This window comes from Bubalus kerabau, chromosome 12, assembly GCF_029407905.1.
Source record: "Bubalus kerabau isolate K-KA32 ecotype Philippines breed swamp buffalo chromosome 12, PCC_UOA_SB_1v2, whole genome shotgun sequence".
Classification (NCBI taxonomy): Eukaryota; Metazoa; Chordata; class Mammalia; order Artiodactyla; family Bovidae; genus Bubalus; species Bubalus kerabau.
The window spans coordinates 22,339,394-22,361,810 of record NC_073635.1 but is presented as its reverse complement, the minus strand read 5'-3'; the positions used below and the strand labels follow the sequence as shown (position 1 = coordinate 22,361,810).

Here is a 22,417-nt window from a genome sequence, read left to right as displayed (position 1 = left end):
TCATGAGAAATGCTGGGCTGGAGGAAGCACAAGCTGGAATCAAGACTGCCGGGAGAAATATCAAAAACCTCATATATGCAGATAACATCACCCTTATGGCAGAACGTGAAGAAGAACTAAAGAGCCTCTTGATGAAAGTGAAAGAGGAGAGTGAAAAAGTTGGCTTAAAGCTCAACGTTCAGAAAACGAAGATCATGGCATCCGGTCCCATCACTTCATGGGAAATAGATAGGGAAACAGTGGAAACAGTGTCAGACTTTATTTTTCTGGGCTCCAAAATAACTGCAGATGGTGATTGCAGCCATGAAATTAAAGATGCTTACTCCTTGGAAGGAAAGTTATGACCAACCTAGACAGCATATTAAAAAGCAGAGACATCACTTTGTCAACTAAGGTCCGTCTAGTCAAGGCTATGGTTTTTCCAGTGGTCATGTATGGATGTGAGAGTTGGACTATAAAGAAAGCTGAGCACCAAAGAATTGATGCTTTTGAACTGAGGTTGGACTTTTGAACTCCTTGGACTGCAAGGAGATCCAACCAGTCCATCCTAAAGGAGATCAGTCCTGAGTGTTCATTGGAAGGACTGATGTTGAAGCTGAAACTCCAATACTTTGGCCACCTGATGTGAAGAGTTGACTCATTGGAAAAGACCCTGATGCTGGGAAAGATTGAGGGCAGAGGAGAAGGGGACGACACAGGATGACCGACACAGCCATCACCGACTCGATGGACATGGGTTTGGGTGAAGTCCGGGAGCTAGTGATGGACAGGGAGGCCTGGCGTGCTGCGGTTCATGGGGTTGCAAAGAGTCAGACACAACTGAGCGACTGAACTGAACTGAAACAAATTTCAAAGAAAAAGAATACATATGTTCTCTGACCACAATGACAACCAGAAATCAGTAACTAGAAGACAATTACAAAATCCTCATGTTTGAAAATATAGTATATTTCTATATGACCCATGAGGCTAAGAAACAAACACAATGGAAATTAGAAAATATTCTGAACTAAATAATAATGAATACATACAAAAACTTGTGTGATGAAGCTTCACTAAAATCTTTCATTAATTCTGTTAACTTATCTGTAAATTCTTTCACATTTTATTGCACAAGATTATATTGTATGAAAATAAGGAACTATATTTTTTCCTTTTCAATCTTTTCTTTCCTTAGCACTGGCTATAACCTTTGATGTGGTGTTGAATTAGTAGTGATGATCACAGGCACCCTTGTTCTCCTACTCTCAAAGGAAAAGCTTTCAATAGCTCACCAATTACTTTAGCGGGTATGTGGTTTTTATCACATTAAGACATTCCTTTAATTTGCTAAGAGTTTTTATAACGAATGAATGTTGAATTTTATCAGAAACTTTTTCTGTATCTTTAAAATAATATGATTTTTTAGCTTTATTAATCTGGTTGATTACATGGATTGATAGTAAACTAACCTTGAATTCCTGGAATAGACATAATTTTGTTGTGCTGTAGTATTTTTTAATAAATTGCTGGTTTCTTAATGTTTTCTTAAGAATTTTTCTATCCATGTCATGGGTAAGAGCAGCTTTAGTTTTCAAACTTTGGCTTCATAAACTAAAATTAACTTGCACTTACTCTTTTTTTAAGTCTTTGGATGAATTTGTGTAAGTTGCCTTCTTTCCTCTCTCTTCCCTTCTTTCCTCTCCTTCCTCTTTCCTTCTCTTCCTGCAGTCTTTTTATTTTTTAATCTACTTTATTTTTTAATTGGAGGAAAATTGCTTTACAGTGTTGTGTTGGTTTCTGTAGTGCAACAACTCAAATCAACCATAATTATACATTCTTCCTTCAGTCTTGAAGCTAATTTTTAAAAAATGTCAACAGTGATTATTACTGGTTCATAGCAGTACATATCTTGTTGATGTCCCTTATTAAATTTTTCAAATTTCTTTAGAAAAAGAGAAATAAAAAGAAGAATGTTTTTACCTTTGCCTCCCTTACAGTGAACCACTATGATATTGTCCTTGTCTTGAGCCATCCACTCTTTTACTTCCATGGAGAACGCCAGCATCTCACTGATTTCAAATGAAATATTTTTGGTTGAATTAAAATACTTCCAAAGAAAACCAAGCCCTATGTATTTGACCCTCTTCTGTTAGTCAATTTGGCGTCAAACATACCTCAGAGAGGGGACGTTGTGATCATCAATCAAGTATCGATGGACCCTGTGATGGAAGTACTTAGGATCATAAGCTCTTTCACCTGAAATAAATGATGCACAGTCATATCACTAACTCTAACTAACATAGCAATGAGCAAGGTGTGAATAAGTTATACTTTTTAGAGACTCCTTATCTACTTTTAAAAAGAGCTTTCTGACTGGCTCCTGCTGCTCCAAAAGGGTCTCAGAAACATAAATATAGTAGTGCTTTCTCCATCTTGAGTACATAAGCCCAAATTATTTGGTTTGTTTTACTTTTGGTTTGCTTTACTTTTAATTTTCTTTTTAAAAGCACCTTTTTATTTTGTATTGTGGTATAGTCAATTAACAATGCTCTGATAGTTTCATGTGAACAGTGAAGGGACTCAGCCATACATACACATGTATCCATTCTCCCCCAAACTCCCCTCTATCCAGGCTGCTGTATAATGTTGAGCAGAGCTCCATGTTCTATACAGGTCCTTCTTACTTGTAATTTTCTAGCAGGCTACTCATTACTTTATCATAGGCTTACACAGAGCAGAAGCAAATGTGGCCACCAGAATAAACATTTGCCTCCTGAAAAATATCCATTTACTACATAGGAGGAGGCGAAACTGGGATATAATCTGTTTTCTACAAGGATTTGGATTTATTTTTTCCATGCAGGGCCCTGGTCTCCTCATACCTCATCCCTAGTGGGTTAGAGCATGCATTTGTTGAATTGTCTTCCAAACACAAGCTGGCAGGAAAAACAGAAAACCTTTCCTAAACCTACCACCACAAGAGCTGACTCTTTCTAAAATGTCTCTGCTTCCAGTCTCCTGCCTCCCTCACAGGGTACGTTGTGCTGTTGAGCTTTCTTTTCCTACCAAATAGGGCCAGCCTAAGATGGAGATTTTTTAAAATTCACTTCCTACCACCAAATACTTATGATTAAGTGAAATGTAAAGACTAAATCATCTTCTTGCACGCAGTGACCTATTTTCTATCATAGGAGCAAAGCATGGAGTCATGTACGTACTGCAGAGATTGTAGACTTGATAGTGGTTTGGGTGCTTGGTATCCAGGAACCGCACAACTTCCTAAAAAAGACGGACACACATCTTATATATGTCCATGGTGCACCAACATACACCTTTCCCTACCACTAACCTAGAATGATTATTACCTTTTATTCACTTGTCCCTCACTTAGCACCTTTCAGGGGAGATTCAATGAATAAAATGCATTCCAAGTTATATCTAAACCCTTTGTGAGTTTTCAAATAGCCCACAAAGTTGTACTTTTATACTCACATTAGCCTTTACTATAAATACACATTGTTTAAAGCTACCAGATAAGGAAATTAGATGGTTAATGAGCTTTAAGAAATTGTAATTTGTTCTAAACTTTGTAAGTAAGTGAAGTCACTCAGTAGTGTCTGACTCTTTGCAACCCCATGGACTGTAGCCCACCAGGCTCCTCCATCCATGGGATTCTCCAGGCACGAGTACTGGAGTGGGTTGCCATTTCCTTCTCCAGGGGATCTTACCAACCCAGGGATCAAACCTGCATTGCAGGCAGACGCTTTAACCTCCGAGCCACCAGGGAAGCCTGAACTTTGTACAGAACCACAAAAGATCCTAAAAAGCCAATCTTCAGGAAGAAGAACAAAGCTAGAGCTTTATTGCTTGCTGATTTTATCATGCTCCCCGATTTTAGACTATAATACAAAGTTCTAGTCATCAGAACAGTGTGGTACTGGCACAAAAACAGACAATACATCAATGGAACAGAATTGAGGGCCCAGAAATAAATCCACACATATATGGATAACTATGCAACTTAAAAACAAAGAAAAACAATTTAAAATGGGTAGAGGATCTTCTCAAGGGGATCTTCCTGAACCAGGGATCAAACCTGCATCATCTCTTAAGTCTCGTGCATTGGCAGATGGGTTCTTTACCACTAGCACCACCTGGAAAGCCCCATATGGATAATTAACTTACGATAAAGGAGCAAAGAATATACAGAAAGGATGGTCTCTTTAACATACAGTGCTGAGAAAACTAGACAGCCACAGGCAGCCATTATCTCACATTACACACAAAAATTAACTCATAAAGGATTAAAGACTCGAATGTAAGATGCGAAAACATAAAATTCCTAGAGAAAACACGGCTGGTAACTTCACTGACATTGGTCTTAGCAATGTTTTTGTGGATCTGACTCCAAAGGCAAGGCCAATGAGCCAATATAAACAAATGGGGCTACATCAAACTAAAAAACTCTGTACAGTGATAGAGACTATTATCAAAACAAAAAGGCAATCTAACTGAATGGGTGAAGACATCTGCAATTCATATATCCAGTAAAGGGTTAATATACAATATTTAAGAACTATACAATTTAAAAATAAACAAAGTCTACAAGCAATAAATGCTGGAGAGGGTGCGGAGAAAAGGGAACCCTCTTACACTGTTGGTGGGAATGCAAACTAGTACAGCCACTATGGAGAACAGTGTGGAGATTCCTTAAAAAACTGGAAATAGAACTGCCATATGACCCAGCAATCCCACTGCTGGGCATACACACCGAGGAAACCAGAATTGAAAGAGACATGTGTACCCCAATGTTCATCACAGCACTGTTTATAATAGCCAGGACATGGAAGCAACCTAGATGTCCATCAGCAGACGAATGGATAAGTTGTGGTATATACACAATGGAGTATTACTCAGCCATTAAAAAGAATACATTTGAATCAGTTCTAATGAGGTGGATGAAACTGGAGCCTATTATACAGAGTGAAGTAAGCCAGAAAGAAAAACACCAATACAGTATACTAATGCATATATATGGAATTTAGAAAGATGGTAACAATAACCCTGTATGCGAGACGGCAAAAGAGACACAGATGTATAGAACAGTCTTTTGGACTCTGTGGGAGAGGGCAAGGGTGGAAGATTTGAAGAATGGAATTAAAACATGTATATTATCATATGTGAAACGAATTGCCAGTCCAGGTTCAATGCATGATACAGGGTGCTCGGGGCTGGTGCACTGGGATGACCCAGAAGGATGGGATGGGGAGGGAGGTGGGAGCGGGGTTCAGGATGGGGAACACATGTACATCCATGGCAGATTCATGTCAATGTATGGCAAAACCAATACAATACTTTAAAAAATAAATAAATAAAGTCAGTTAAGTGGAAAAAAAAAAAAAACAACAAAGAAAACAATAAAAAATGGGTAGAGGATCTGAACAGTTTTCCAAAGAAGATATACAGATGACCATCAAGCACATGAAAAAATGTTCAACATCACTAATCCATAGGAAAATGCACATCAAGATATAACCTAACACCTGTTGGAATAGCTATTATCAAAAATAAGAAATAAAAAATGTTAAGAGAGGGTGTAGAGAAAAGGGAATCCTTCAACATTATTGGTAGGACTGCAAATTGAAGTAACTTCTATGGAAAAAAGCATAGAGCTTCCCCCCAAAATTAAGACTAGAACTACCATATGATCCCAGCTATTCCATTAATGGGTATATACCCAAAGAACAAAAAAAACACACTAATTCCAAAAAATACATGCACCATTCACTGCAGCATTATTATCAATAGCCAAGATATGGAAACAACAAAAATGTCCATCGATGGATGAATAAAGATGAGATACACATAAGCACATGTGTACACACACACACACACACACACTCCTATTCCATCATAAATGAAGTCCATCATTTGCATCAACATGGATGGACCCTGCAAGCATTATGCTAAGTGAAATTGTCAGGCAGAGAAAGACAAACAGCATATGATTTCATTCATATGTGAAATCTAAAAAAATAAAGTGAACAAACAAAAGAGAACAAAACCAAGCATAGATACAGAGAACAGATTATCTGGTTACCAGAGGGGAAGGGGTTTGGGGTGTGCCTGAAATAAGTAACGAGGGTCAGCTGTTATGGCAACAGATAGCAACTAGACTTGTGGCAGTGATCACTTTGTAGTGTATACAGATGTTGAATTATAATGTTGTACTCCTGAAACTTATTAGAGAGAGAAGAGAAAGAATAGGAGTGGAACAGAGGGAGGGAGGAAGTAGTAAGGGTTTGAGAGCACAGTCAGCAAAAGTTTTGACCAACCTATAGCATGATGAAGACAAAAATCACAGTGACTGACATCTGGATCAAAGGATTCCTCAGTAAGCCGTATAGAAAATAAACTTCCAAATGAAGATGGTCTGGAAGCTGAGGGGCATGAAGTTAAAAAAATACTCAAGTATGACAAAGAAAACGATGTCAGAGATGGCCAAGCAACTTCTAGGGACATGTTATGGCAGAAGAAACAGAAGAACCAGCTTCATCTAAGAATAAAGACAAAGAGGATGAAGAGGAAGAGAGTCTTTAACAACATCAACAGAAAAAAAAATATCAAGAAAAAGAATCTGATGATCCCTTAACTATAAATGAGTGTCAGACCCCACAGAAGCTCACCGGCTGTGATGGACCGTGCAGAAGCGTGGCCGAGAGGAGCTACCCCACGTCCGAGGTCAGGGGCGGCGGCCAAAAGGAGCTACCCCACACCTGAGGTCAGGGGCGGCACCCGAGAGGAGCAACCCCAGGTCCAAGGAGCGGCAGCTGCACGGGCGCAGGAGGGCCAAGAGGAGCTACTCCACATTCAAGGTCAGGAGGGATGGCCGTGAGGAGGTACCCCTCATCCAAGGTAAGGAGCAGCGGCTGTGCTTTGTTGGAGCAGCTGTGAAGAGATAACCCACGTCCAAGGTAAGAGAAACCCAAGAGGACTGGAAAAGGTCCATTTTCAGTCCAATCCCAAAGAAAGGCAATGCCAAAGAATGCTCAAACTACCGCACAATTGCACGCATCTCACACGCTAGTAATGCTCAAAATTCTCCAAGCCAGGCTTCAGCAATACGTGAACAGTGAACTTCCAGAGTTCAAGCTAGTTTTAGAAAAGGCAGAGGAACCAGAGATCAAATTGCCAACATCTGCTGGATCATCGAAAAAGCAAGAGAGTTCCAGAAAAACATCTACTTTATTGACTATGCCAAAGCCTTTGACTGTGTGGATCACAATAAACTGTGGGAAATTCTGAAAGAGATGGGAATACCAGACCACCTGACCTGCCTCTTGAGAAACCTGTATGCAGGTCAGGAAGCAACAGTTCGAACTGGACATGGAACAACAGATTGGTTCCAAATAGGAAAAGGAGCATGACAAGGCTGTATACTGTCACCCTGCTTATTTAACTTATATGCAGAGTACATCATGAGAAACACTGGGCTGGAAGAAGCACAAGCTGGAATCAAGACTGCCGGGAGAAATATCAATAACCTCAGATATGCAGATGACACCACCCTTATGGCAGAAAGTGAAGAGGAACTAAAAAGCCTCTTGATGAAAGTGAAAGAGGAGAGTGAAAAGTTGGCTTAAAGCTTAACATTCAGAAAACGAAGATCATGGCATCTGGTCCCATCGCTTCATGGGAAATAGATGGGGAAACAGTGGAAACTGTCAGACTTTCTTTTTTGGGGCTGCAAAATCACTGCAGATGGTGACTGCAGTCATGAAATTAAAAGACGCTTACTCCTTGGAAGGAAAGTTATGACCAACCTAGATAGCATATTCAAAAGCAGAGACATTACTTTGCCAACAAAGGTCTGTCTAGTCAAGGCTATGGTTTTTCCAGTGGTCATGTATGGATGTGAGAGTTGGACTGTGAAGAAAGCTGAGCGCTGAAGAATTGATGCTTTTGAACTGTGGTGTTGGAGAAGACTCTTGAGAGTCCCTTGGACTGCAAGGAGATCCAACCAGTCCATTCTGAAGATCAGCCCTGGGATTTCTTTGGAAGGAATGATGCTAAAGCTGAAACTCCAGTACTTTGGCCACCTCATGGGAAGGGTTGACTCATTGGAAAAGACTCTGATGCTGGGAGGGATTGGGGGCAGGAGGAGAAGCGGACAACAGAGGATGAGATGGCTGGATGGCATCACCGACTCAATAGGCGTGAGTCTGAGTGAGCTCCGGGAGTTGGTGATGGACAGGGAGGCCTGGCATGCTGCAATTCATGGGGTCACAAAGAGTCGGACACTACTGAGCAATTGAACTGACTGACACACAATAATACTGGACAAATCTCACAGAATTTATTTTAAGCATAAAAAGCTACAGTATATGATTCCATTTATGTGAAATTTAAGAAAAAGTGGAACTAATCTGTTGTGACAGAAGTGAGAACAGTAATTACCTCCAGTAGGTCAGGGTATCGACTGAAAAAGAGCAAGAAGTGTTCCACATTTTGATAGGGGTGTTGGTTATATGCATATATACCTATATATAATATTAATCAAGATACACATTTAAGGTTAGTGCAATTTACAATATTTGTTTGCCTCAAAGTATAATAACATACCCATGTGTATATAGGTATACTGATATATACACATACACACATATACATACATAATTACATTTTACTGAGATAAAACAAATGGATATACAGTAATGTATACACATCCACAGGGATTCCCAGGTGGCTCAGAGGGTAAAGAATCTGCCTGCAATACAGGAGACACATGTTCAGTCCCTGGGTCAAGAAGATCCCCTGGAGGAAGGCATGGCAACCCACTCTAGTATTCTTGTCTGGAGAATCCCAAGGACAGAGGAGCCCAATGGGCTATACTCCATGGGGCTGCAAAGAGTTGGACATGACTGAAGCAACTGAGCATGCATGCATACACATCCACACACATATGAAAACTTCTTAAACAATTACTTTTAACTAGAATTTCATAGTAAACATCATTTGATGTTTGAACTTAATTTATTTAACCTATAGAACCTGAAGCAGTATGTATCCACTGTAATTTAGGATCTCAACCTAAAAACAGACATTTTTAGTTAAGAATTCTCCATCTTTCCCCCTATGACAGACCATGAAAAATGGCCACAATTCCCTACAGATACAACAGAGATGGTATCTGTTGTCTGTCTGAATCTGAACTGGGTTTGTAGTTGGCTTGTCTGATAGAATGAGGTAGAGCCACATTACACCAGTTTGGCACCTCGGCCTTTGGAGGTTCGGCATTCTTTGGCTGCATAACAACGAGGTCCTTGCCACTGCTTTATGCGAACAAGCCTGAGCTAGCCTGTTGGAGAATGAGAATCACATGGAGCTTCCAGGCAGGCCATCTTAGACTAGCCAATCCTCAGATACCCAGGTGCTGCCCACAGATGTGTAAATTAGCTCCGCCAAGATTAGTGAAGCCAATTCCTGATTGGCAGAGCCAGCCAGTTAAGCCCAACTCAAATTTACAAACCACGTTATCACGAGCTATGTTTGCTGTTGGAAGTCACTGAAGTTTTGGGGCAATTCATAACACAGTAAAAGCTAACAGATAACAACCTATGATAATTTTTTTTTTTTTATCTGAAAGAGTACATTTTCAGGAGAGTACTGCTGTCTCTGGGCCAAGGTTATGACTCCGGAGAGTCTATGTTTGCTGAGAAATGTGAGCTTCTGTTAGATAAAAACCTTTACCTTAATGGGATTCCTGTAGAAAGACTGCTTTCCAGAAGATGGGAATGACATGGCAATAATACGCTCTGGAAGTCAAAACAGTCACTATTACAAATGTTATAGATGTGAAACAACACATGAGAACTCAATTTACATGTAATCAGACTCCTTTTCCATAGAAAAGAATTTTCAGGATTGAGAATGACCAAAGAAAAGCTAACTAACCCTCAGGATAATCAGCATAACATGAAAGCATTCACTATTTTGATCATTACACTTAATGTTCCCAAGACTCAAATGGTTCGACTTAAGCAACAGATTTGTCTGTTCAAATGGTTGAAGAATTAAGCAATAACTTTAGTCTGGAGCACCCCATGTGGTCGGAATTGGTTTCTTAAACACCAAAGGAAAATGAGAGATCTGGGCTCCAACAATGTTAGGAACTCCTGGGATGTTTTCCAGTGTTCCCTTGACTCAGAAACCTGAGACCCAAAAGCAATGACCTCATCCTAGGGTTCCAGCAAGAGAAGAGGTTTCTCTGAAAACCTCGAGACCAAGGATAACTAGTAAAACTTAATACATTCTAAACCAAACAAATGACTTCAGCTGAAAACCCATGCAACTTATATACTATAACCAAGTAGCCCTGATTTGAGATGAAAATTAAGATTTTTCCATTGTCAGGGTTACACTCCAAGTATGTCACTACCATAGTGGCCTAGGTCTTCATGGACAAAGAATGTTTTGCAAGAACATGGCTTAGGGCAAAAACTAAACATATAATTACTCACACACACGAAAAATGTGGTGTTAATATAGGCAATCAACAGATAAACTTCACAAACCAGTAACATAAGTGAGGTCTAAGTCAAATCCATCCTTCTTGTACCGCCGTTTGTTTCCTGAAACCTAAGAGTTTATAACAGTCATTCACTTGTAATACATAAACCAACATTAAAAAAAAAAAAGAACAATATATAGGTATCTACAACCCTAGACAGTAGTTCCCAAAATACAAACATTTTTTTCTGAAAAGTAAGCATATTTCGCCCACTTACCATCCTTCTGGTCAGCATTTCAAGATGTCTTTTTTGATGAGCCAGATGAAAAACTCTTATCAGAATGACAAGTCTTACAGGTCGTAAAACAATTCTCAACCTAACAATAAATTTAAAAGATCAGTTTTGCTTTAGAAACAGAGGATTTTGTTAATATAGACTAGGTCTAGAGTGGCAGCTCTTAACCAAGGGCAATTTTGCATACACCCTCCACCTCACCCCAGCTTCCCTCCTGCCCACCCAAGGCATACTGGGCAATGTTCAGAGACATTTCTAGTTGTCACACCAGCCTGTGGGCGGGAGTGCGGAGGGTGTTGCTACTTGCATCTAGTGGGTAGAGGCTAAGGATGCTGGTCAGCACCAATGCCCATGACAGCTCCCAATACTGGGACTTCCCTGGCAGTTCAGTGGTTAAGACTATACTTTCACTGCAGGGGAGCTTGCGTTCAACTCCTGGTTAGAGAACTAACCTACACGGTCAAAAAAAATTTTTTTTAATTTTTAATTCAAAAATCAAAATATCAATAGTGCTGGGTTAAGGAAACTCTGGTTTAAAGAAAAAGTCACAAGACAGACTCTCAGAATGTGTAGATTTAACTTCAGTGGATTTAAGACAGGCGTTTTTCCATCTTTTTCCCATCGAAAGAGAATTCCTGTTCATCTCTGTCACTCCCATGAGTAACAGGGGCTCACTAGAGCTGTGAACATATATCACACAGGCAGCAGATTACTTTCCAAGTGTGTCTCCTACCATCAGGAGGAAACATGATGGCGGAGAAGTGATGGTTTGGGCTAGTGCTTCTCTAACTTGAGCATGCACACTGATTCAGTAGGTTGAGAGTGGGCCCTGAGGTGGTATTGTTCTTGTATTTCTGATAAGCTCTTCACTGATCCTGACGTTGCCTAAGGACTACACTGGCTTTGGCTATTTTTTAAAAATCTCCAAAAGCTTATATTAAATTTTGTTGGGACCTGAATGAAAGTCCTTAGATGCCAGAGTGCAAAAAAAAGCAGTACACTATTTGACTCAGGACTAAGCCCAGTGAGTCACCCAACAGCCACATCCCAGAACACTTTTATTCTTTTTCTCGCTGCCACAGTAGAAAGAGGAGGAAAAAGAAAAAAGCCATTGTTCTCTCACACATTTTTGTTTGATCCCTAAACAGTTCTAACTTCGCCTCAGCTTACATCATGTCAGTTCAGTTCAGTCATGTCCGACTCTTTGACCCCATGAATCACAGCTCGCCAGGCCTCCCTGTCTATCACCAACTCCCAGAGTTCACTCAAACTCATGTGCATCGAGTCGGTGATGCCATCCAGCCATCTCATCCTCTGTCGTGCCCTTCTCCTCCTGCCCCCAATCCCTTCCAGCATCAGGGTCTTTTCCAATGAGTCAACTCTTCGCATGAGGTGGCCAAAGTACTGGAGTTTCAGCTTCAGCGTCAGTCCTTCCAATGAACACCAGGACTGATCTCCTTTAGAATGGACTGGTTGGATCTCCTTGCAGTCCAAGGGACTCTCAAGAGTCTTCTCCAACACCACGGTTCAAAAGCATCAATTCTTCGGCGCTCAGCTTCCTTCACAGTCCAACTCTCACATCCATACATGACCACTGGAAAAACCATAGCCTTGACTAGACGGACCTTTGTTGGTAATGTCTCTGCTTTTGAATATGCTATCTAGGTTGGTCTAACTTTCCTTCCAAAGAGCAAGCGTCTTTTAATTTCATGGCTGCAGTCACTATCTGCAGTGATTTTGGAGCCCCGAAAAATAAAGTCTGACACTGTTTCCACTGTTTCCCCATCTATTTCCCATGAAGTGGTGAGACCGGATGCCATGATCTTCATTTTCTGAATGTTGAGCTTTAAGCCAACTTTTTCACTCTCCTCTTTCACTTTCATCAAGAGGCTTTTTAGTTCCTCTTCACTTTCTGCCATAAGGGTGGTGTCTTCTGCATATCTGAGGTTATTGATATTTCTCCCGGCAATCTTGATTCCAGCTTGTGTTTCATCCAGCCCAGCGATTCTCATGATGCACTCTGCATAGAAGTTAAATAAGCAGGGTGACAATATACAGCCTTGACGTATTCCTTTTCCCATTTGGAACCAGTCTGTTGTTCCATGTCCAGTTCTAACTGTTGCTTCCTGACCTGCATATAGGTTTCTCAAGAGGCAGGTCAGGTGGTCTGGTATTCCCATCTCTTTCAGAATTTCCCACAGTTTATTGTGATCCACACAGTCAAAGGTTTGGCATAGTCAATAGAGCAGAAATAGATGTTTTTCTGGAACTCTCTTGCTTTTTCGATGATCCAGCGGATGTTGGCAATTTGATCTCTGGTTCCTCTACCTTTCCTAAAACCAGTTTGAACATCTGGAATTTCACAGTTCACATCATGTCAACTATACTGCAAAAATTCTACTTCTGTGCTGCTGCTACCCAAGTCACCTGGTTTTCTGTTTCATTTGTTCCTTTTTAGAGAATCATCATAGAAGTCACTCAAATTTTGCATCAACTCAAACCAGTCCTCTCTAGGTTATAAGAAAAAACCAGGAATTTCACATGTGAGAAATCTGTGGAAAGTTCAAGTTAAGACAAGAGGCAAGTCCCCAGTTTTTTTTTTTTGGAGCACCATCTTCTTCATTCAGTGGAAGGTACCACCTTTTGCTGGTCCCTAAACACCACCATCCTTTTGTTTACAAGTATGTGGAAATTTATCTAAACATTTCATTTTCCAGCATATTTAGAACAGAATCAGCACATTTAGAGTTTAAAAAAGATTACATCAAATGAAAATCACAGATACTAGTTTTTTAAAAAGAAAAACTGTGAGAGACAAAGCATATGTTTCTTACCTGGGGAAAATTTTAGCAAGTATAGAGTCATAAAAAAGATAAGCGATATCAACCAGTAAAGTCACAATAATAATGGCAGCATCTAAGGAGTTAAATATATCAGAAAAATATGGTCGTATCCTATAATAAAAACAAACAAACAAAAAATGCAAGCTGATGCTTCCCCAAAGAAATCAGGATATTTTAAGAGGATAAATTTATTTGACTCATTCCCCCCGCCTTAATTCTGCTTTAATGAATGATTGAAAGTACATTTACCAGACTAAGATAAAAAATATTCATACTCATTATTTTAGATTTACATATGAAAAAAGCATCCATATTGCAACATAAGTACAGTAAGAGGTATAACCAAACCACTGAACAAGAGGCAAGCCCTATCTTCACAACAGGTGGGAGGGTAAGATGAGATGGTGGGTTGAGCTATCAGGCAATGAAAGCTGACCATGTCACAGCCCTAGAAAAACGGACTGTGAAGAGGGCACAAGAGGAGCCTGTGAGAGGGAGACATGTCCACTTCTTTGGCCAGCAGACTCATCCCTGGCTTCGTACCCACAGTGGGGTCCCAGTGGGCTGGTGTGGCCTCCTCTGTGCAGAGGGGATCTTCTGGTGTCTGCACCTCCTCCCCAACACTGGCTCCTTCAGCCACGGGCAATGAGGCTCCAGAGAAAGCCTCTTGCAATGCTGGGGTAGCCTCTTTTAGGCTGGGGGTAACCTGGGAGTGGGCAACTGTCCTAAGCCCAGAGATTTGAGGACAGAGGGTTCAGCTGGAGAGGAGACTAGTGTGTTCCAAATGTTCTGGTGAAGTGAGGCTGGGGAACTGAGTCCCTGGCTTCTCGGCAGTGCAGCTCCAAGGCTGCAGTCCCACCTTCTCAGGAAGCCAGCGGCCAAGAAAGCCAGTTTCCGCCTCTCTCCCGAGCGCCACCCCACACTGAGATGTGTGTCCCTCAGCTCTTCGGGGACCTTCCCACAAGTTTCTATTTCAGCTGAGGTAGGGACCTGTTCGTGATCTATTATCTGGTATTTAATACACTGTCAGCTGATGCTGGGAAAGATTGAAGGCTAAAAGAAGGGGGTGGCAGGGGATGAGAGTTAGATAGCATCACTGACTCAATGGCCATGAATCTGAGCAAATTCCGGGATATAGTGAAGGACAGGGAAGCGTGGCGTACTGAAGCCCATGGAGTCCCAAAGAGTCAGACACGACTGAACAACGACAGCTTTTATTTACACTCGACTCTTTATGAAACTACCAATATTTACGCTTCACATATATATATTCCTCTTAATAATATGCATGTAGACATACTAGCTGCTTGGCCCAGTTCTTCAAACCCTTTAGCTTTATCTGTTAAAGTAACCATCTAGAATACATGGTTTGGAGACTAGAGTGCCAGTTGCAACCATAATATTAAAGCAAAATCTAGTAGAAATTGGGATGTGGACTATCGTTTCTCTTGTTTCTCCATGCTTCAGAGAGATTTATTTTGACAAAGAGGGGCATATTTGGTTGCATTGAACTGCTAATTACTTGGGGATGCCTCTTATAGTACAAAATAGTTCTATGTGTTTTTTAAAAAACTAATAAAACTTACCCTTCTATAAACACTCGAAGAGAAACATCCATGAAAAAAAATAAAGCAATAGCAAAAGAAATTGAACGAGATTCCAAAGAAATATGTGTCGTGCCACTAAGGAAAATTACGTCTTTGATGATGAAGGCCATGTCCAGAAAGATCAGCAGGATTGCAAATATTCTATAACAAACAAATAGACTGAATAAGGATAAAGTGGTTTTTACACCGACAGACTAATTTCAGCCCAATGCTCTGATATCAAAATGTCATTATTTCAAATTAAACTGTTCGGTAGTAGGGAGAAATGCTCTGCTTTAGAGTGTCAAATTACTCTGAATGAAGTTATGGTTGCCTAGGGGGAAGGATGCTTTTGATGCTTTTGAACTGTGGTGTTGGAGAAGACTCTTGACAGTCCCTTGGACTGCAAGGAGATCCAACTAGTCCATCCTAAATGAAATGAGTCCCGAATATTCATTGGAAGGACTGATGAGAAATGCTCTGCTTTAGAGTGTCAAATTACTCTGAATGAAGTTATGGTTGCCTAGGGGGAAGGATGCTTTTGATGCTTTTGAACTGTGGTGTTGGAGAAGACTCTTGACAGTCCCTTGGACTGCAAGAAGATCCAACTAGTCCATCCTAAATGAAATCAGTCCCGAATATTCATTGGAAGGACTGATGCTGAAGCGGAAATTCCAATACTTCGGCCACCCGATGCAAAGAACCAATTCATTGGAAAAGGCCCTGATGCTGGGAAAGATCGAAGCCAGGAGGAGAAGGGGACGACAGAGGATGAGATGGTTGGGTGGCATCACTGACTGGATGAACATGAGTTTGAGCAAGTTCCGGGAGTTGGTGATGGACAGGGAAGTCTGCCGTGCTACAGTCCATGGGGTCACAAAGAGTCGGACATGACTGAGCAACTGAACTGAACTGAACTAAGGGGGTAGGATGGAGGAAAGGGAGAGTTAGGGAGTTTGGGATGGATACAGACACACTGCTATGTTTAAAATGCATAACCAACAAGGACCTACTGTATAGCACAGGGAACTCTGCTCAATGTTATGTGGCAGCTTGGATGGGAGGGAAGTTTGGGGGAGAATGGATACATGTATGTGTATGACTGAGTTCCTTCACTGTTCACCTGAAACTATCACAAAATTGTTAATTGGTTATACCCCAATACAAAACGCATCATTGTTAATTGGCTATGTGTGTATGCTAAGTCACTTCAGTCATGTCCAACTCTGTGCTATGCTGCAGACTGTAGCCTGCCAGGCCCCTCGGTCCATAGGATTCTCCAGGCAAGAATACTAGAGTGGGTTACCATGCCCTCCTCTAGGGATCTTCCCGACCCAGGGATGGAACCTTAGTCTCTTACATCTCCTGGGTGGTAGGCGTGTTCTTTACCACCTGTGCCGCCTTGGAAGCCCTAACCAGCTATACTCCAGCACAAAATAAAAAGTTAAAAAAAAAAAAACAAAACCATTATTCCTATTTTCAAAAAATAAATAAATGACTCTGTTTTCACTCAATAGAAGCAGTCATCAGGAAAATAAATTTCCACTAAACCACTTCATGGTATTGTGCCCTTTTATAATAGACACATCAGACTGACACTCCAAGACAAAACAGGAAAACTACACTGGCTCAGTGGTCAAGAAATCTGCCTGCAATACAGGAGACTCAAGTTCAGTCCCTGACTTGGGAAGACCCCATGGAGAAGGGGATGGCTACCCACTCCAGTATTCTTGCTTGGAGAATTACATAGAGGAGCCTGTCGATTACATGTTAATGGATGGTTCTGGGCATGTAAGAAGGAATTCAATTTCATAAATATATACATGATTGAATTATAAAGTACCTCCTAAGCCTTTCTCTTATATATGCTAAACCCACTGTCCATAAGTTGATTATACTATTTGTATAACCTGTGAAGATAATCTTCAAAGCACTTTTTCACAATTGTAATGCAAATTAAAATATTATTGCTTTAACAGGAAGTAAGTATGTTGTGTGAATCTATAACACAGTATGAAATCTTACTATCATGTAGAAATGAGCCATCTAAGTAAAATGAATCCAGAATTAAGGAGTAATTCTAGATGAATATTTACTAAAACACTTTCCTTATAACTACAGAACTTTGAAATGCATGTTTCATTATTTTGACTTTTACAGGTAGAAAAAGACATGTTAACGCATTACTATTAGACTTGGGTAAATACCATTTCTTCACAATTCTTAATATTCCACTTCAATTAAAATTCCAAGATAAATTAGATTGCATTAAATGGGGCACAAAGGTTATTTAGCAACATATTGACAGTGGAAGTGCCTTTCCCCCTCCCAGATCTTTTGCCATAAAAAATAATGATATTAAATGTAATACATCTTTAATTACTTCCATCTCTAGAGTCTCACATACCTGAAAGTGAAGGATGATATAATTAAGTACACAATTCTCTTTATCTTGCTGCTGCAAATGGAAGTAAAAATAAGATTTCAGAGCTTATCTGAAATTATTTTTCAGGAAATTATTTTTTAAGTGTATCAGATTTCTCCTAACATGTAGTATGAATTTAACCAACAAAGGCCTTTATATTAACAAATATAATTTTTAAAGTACCTAGAAATTGCCCAACAAAATGCTTACTAGTAACTATGGCCTTCCCTGGTGGCTCAGTGGCAGAGAACCTGCCTGCCAGTGCAGGAGACTCGGGTTCAATCCCTGGGTCTGGAAGATCCTCTGGAGAAGGAAATGGCAACTCACTCCAGTATTCTTGCCTGGGAAATCCCATGGATAGACGAGTCTGGTGGGGCTACCATCCATGGGGTTGCAAAGAATCAGACACGACTAAAAATGTTTCCTGATTTTTTCTTTTACTTTGCTATATAGAATATATGTGAATAAAACACTAAACTTTGAACGTTTAGCAACACTTCTCTTGACTATAAAGCCCTAACCCCAACTTTACGGTAAGATTAAGCTTGGGGTCATCAACTAAAGCAACATAGCATGGAAACAGAAGGGAATGGTATAAGCTCAGTCTCCCATGAGCGAGCTGTGGGATCCTGCGCAAGTCATCAAACCATGGCCAGACCTGTTCTATAGCAATAGAATAAGGGACTTCAGGGAAGCTCTCCTCTTGTAATCTTTATTTCTTGAAACAAGCCACCCCATGAATATGACAGTTAAACACTAATGAGACTCACATTGGGGGTGGCAAGTGCACTATGGGGGTAAGGAATTTTAATAAGATGCACTTCAAAGGAGAAACACCCTCGAGGCCGGGCTCCTGCCGTTAGTAGGAGAAGGAGACAGTTCTATAGCACCAGCAATTAGGCTTCATTTTACCATATGGCAGCAGAAAAGGTAGCCATCAGGGAACAATTTCTTGCCCTGCTAAAGCCTCCCACATGAGAGCCCAATTCCACCCCCAGTGGGATTTGATCCCAAAGCAGTGCTCACAGTCTGTGCCCAAGACCAGAGAAGGGAGAGGATGGAGGCTGCACAGAACTGGGGCACCGGCAAAATGGGCCACAGATGGATGCTCTGAGGCTAAGCTGAGTGGTAAGATCTCCCCATTCCCTCTAATTTCTCCCTTCTCCACCAACACTCATCTCCACTACCCAGGCTTGGGGAGCAAAGGTTGATGTCATCTGAGACAACAAAATCAGAAAAGCGGAGGAGGAAAAGATGGAACTTAGGTTTTTAAAAAATGTTTTGGTTCTCTGTGAATTACATCATAATGTGTGAAGTGTGCTGAACTCAAAAGGCTGGAAAAAGCAAATAAAACAGATTCTGGAAAGACTCAAAGAATATAATAGAGATGGATATGAAAGTCATTGAACAAGATATACATTTTTTTCAATAATGGGTTCATTCATTCAACCAAACTCAGTGAGTGCCTACTACGTGCCATGGCACCGTTGGAAGCACTGGAGATACAGCAGTTAAGATTTTCCTCCATCAGGATGTTTGCATTCTGTCTCGTGCAGACCATAATATAATAAATATATTCATGATATGTCACTAAGTAATAAGATTATTTCTAAAACAATGTAAGCATGATACTATACCCATAAACAAAAAATTTATAAGTCTGAAGAACCTTGAAGGGCATCTATTAAAAATTAAGAATGCCTATTTATTGCTTGTCTATATTTTCTGATTTTCCTAATAATTAAACTTTGCTGTTTGATTTTTGGTTTTTAGTGTAAAATGTATTTATGGTGCTTTAGCGTTTTAAAAGTACTTACATATTATTCTATTTTTATTTTTATAAGGTGATAATTGCAATAAGGATCACTAAATTAGGGCAAGGACAATGGAGGGAGGTACAGTTTTGATGCTGAGATAATGAAGTACTCACTTGGGAGAAAAACAGATTCTTACATTTTATACTTTAATAGAAAAGAAATTCTGGGCAGATGTTTTACTTTAATGTAGAAAATAAATTCAAAACAAATGAAATTTTGGAGAATATATTAGAATCATAGGTAGAGAAAGACTTTCTGACACTTAAAGCATAAATAATAAAGAAAGGTATAGATATATTTGACTGTGTGAGGATTATGAACTTCTATGGAGTGAAAATCTAGACAAAATGGGAAAAGCTACTTGCCCTTTTTGTGATATAAAAGTGATATATTTAACTTTTCTATCCAATGGCAGTGATAAACGCCCCAATTTTAAATGGGCAAAGGCAGATTGAAGACAATGAAATAAAAGTTCTATGAAAATAAGTATACACAAAAACAATGTCAAATGAGCATTAGAACAAACTTTCCCTGACATTGAAGAGATCACTGAGCTCGTGTGGGAAGGGAGTAAAAGAGCACACTGCATCTTCGTGTGGAAAGGCACGCTGAAATCAATAGCCTCACAAACATTTCCCTTGACAGAATTTCCATTGAGGAGAATTTTTATTTTAAAGAAATGTACAGAGATTTGGTCTCAAAATTAGTCATTTTTTGTAATAGTAAATGTCCTAAACAGCTTAAATGTCCAGAAATATCTGACAATTTAAATAACAATTTAAATGTTTACCATGAATTATTACACAGCTGTCAAAAGGAAGGTTGCAAGTTTAGAAATCAATAAATATATAATGGTGTAAATGCAAATGCATGGAAATATACTCATGATATATCACTAAGTAACAAGGTTATTTTTAAACAATGTATATCCATAAATAAAAATTCGTAAGCCTAAAGAATCTTGAAGAGCATCTATTAAAAAATAAGAATGCCTATTTATGGAGGATTTATTGCTTGTCTGTATTTTCTGATTTTCCTAAAAATTGACCTTTGTTGCTTTTTTAGTTTTTAGTATAAAATTTATTTATGGTGCTTCAGAGTTTTAAGAGCATTTACATTTTATTCTACTTTTATTTTTAGTTTTATTGTATAACACCCAGTAGATATTCTAGATAACATTACTAGTTTACAGATAAATGATCTAAAATTTAAAGTGGCTTAATATTTCACCAAGTGTCCAGTGTATATGAAATGCCAAAGTGTGTGTGTGCTAGTTGCTCAGTTATATCTGACTCTTTGCAACCCCATTGACTGTAGCCCACCAGGTTCCTCTGTCCATGGGATTCTCCAAGCAAGAATACTGGAGTGGGTTGCCTGTCCCTTCTCCAGGAGATCTTCCCAATCCAGATATCGAACCTGGGTTCGATATACAGACAGATTCTTTACCAACTGAGCCACCAGGGAAGCCCACTTAGATATCATAGCCAAGCACCAATTGCAAGTCTTACTCCAAAATCTAGTACCATCCCCCTAGTCTGAAACACCAGTGTCTCTCACACAGGGACTATTGCAAATGCCACACAAATCTATAAAGAAACATTTGTCACTTAAAAACCAAACTAACACTTTCTGTTTGTAAGAAGAAGGAAATGCTTGTCTTACTCAATCCTCAAATTTTGCCCCAGTCCTAGGCAGCCTCATTGCAGAAAATATAGTTAATATGCAGACATATCATTTAATTAAGTAGCAGAGTGAACTCTTCATTGATGGCCCATGATGAAAAGATACAGAAAAAGGAAATTCATGAGTAAGTTGAAGAACTATTTGTATTCATGAGTCACCCCTTTATTTTTCATTTTATCTTTGTCTAGACACCAACAGATTGCACCAGTAACCAGTTAATTTCTTCCTTAGCGCTACTCACTTCCCACCATAAATTCGAGTTGGTGAGTGGTTAAATAACTGGCCAAGAGAGAAGAAAAATCTCAATGAATAATTCTGAAGTCCAGACATATAGGATGTTTTAACTGAAGTATAATTGATTTACAACATTATATTACTTTCAGGTGTATAGCACAGTGATTAATAATTTTATAGATTGTATTCTATTTAAAGTCCCTGCAAAATACTGGCTATATTTCCTCGTGCTATACAATATATCCTTGTTGCTTATTTTATACATAGTAGCTTGGGGGAAAGGTCGAGTCAGACACATGAGATTTTAAAAACATGTCCTTGCAGTTGAGTACCAATGAAAAAGTGCCTTCAGATGAGTGCAACAAGAAGTACTCTCATGAGATTACTCAGACACAAGACAAAATTAATAAAATCCCAGTGGACATTAAGAGGGCCTTAATCAGCAAAACACATTTGCTTTTGCTGTTAGTCCTATTTGCTCTTAGACAAAAGTCAATAAAACTAGGAATTAGAACATAGCCAACAAAAAAGAGAAAGGAACACAACTGAAGAGTAAGTAGCATTCTGCAATCGATTAAGAAATTTTGTAGGACAATTCATATCTACTAAGAATATGTTCACATTTTAAAATTAGAAGAATATTCCACTTATGAATATGTAGAAATATTTTTTCAAGCATGGTACTTACGTGCAAATTCAAATACTCTATATCCTCCCTCCCAAACATCTTGCTATCTTTCCAAAGTTTTCCTTTTCACCTCAGCATGAGCCCCATCTTCCAAAAGGTAAGAAATGCATCAACAGCTCCCTCCCTCCGAACTTCAAACGGACTTACTATTGTGGGTTGAGAAAGTCAATGTCTTCATCAACATCACTAATCTTGGACAGCTGTTCTATTATACTTCAACCACCAACAAATGCAAAAATACATCATTAGAGACTTGCTGCATGGAACAGTGATGTGAAAAATTTACTTGAACAAAAAGAATTCCTTAAATCTAAAGGGTAGTCAACATGACTTAGCTCACTGGAAGACCCAATC

At 39.5% G+C, this 22,417-nt stretch overlaps 1 protein-coding gene across 35 annotated transcripts in view; it reads right to left on the bottom strand.

The window, feature by feature from the left end:
- LOC129624399 (phosphatidylinositol 3,4,5-trisphosphate 3-phosphatase TPTE2-like) overlaps positions 1-22,417 on the bottom strand; it is a 60,696-nt gene that overhangs the window by 20,162 nt on the left and 18,117 nt on the right. For 10 of the 35 annotated variants that reach the window (XM_055542270.1, XM_055542251.1, XM_055542252.1 and 7 more), the window contains 9 exons: positions 17,624-17,674; positions 15,217-15,378; positions 13,622-13,741; positions 10,770-10,869; positions 10,557-10,620; positions 9,733-9,797; positions 3,201-3,261; positions 2,157-2,238; positions 1,963-2,051 (listed from right to left, as the gene is read on the bottom strand). In XM_055542270.1, the coding sequence (XP_055398245.1) occupies positions 1,963-2,051; positions 2,157-2,238; positions 3,201-3,261; positions 9,733-9,797; positions 10,557-10,620; positions 10,770-10,869; positions 13,622-13,741; positions 15,217-15,378; positions 17,624-17,674 (794 nt within the window). Of the gene's footprint in view, positions 1-1,962; positions 2,052-2,156; positions 2,239-3,200; positions 3,262-9,732; positions 9,798-10,556; positions 10,621-10,769; positions 10,870-13,621; positions 13,742-15,216; positions 15,379-17,623; positions 17,675-22,210; positions 22,277-22,417 lie in introns of all 35 variants that reach the window. The other 25 variants (XM_055542256.1, XM_055542249.1, XM_055542258.1 and 22 more) reach the window with 6 other exon arrangements.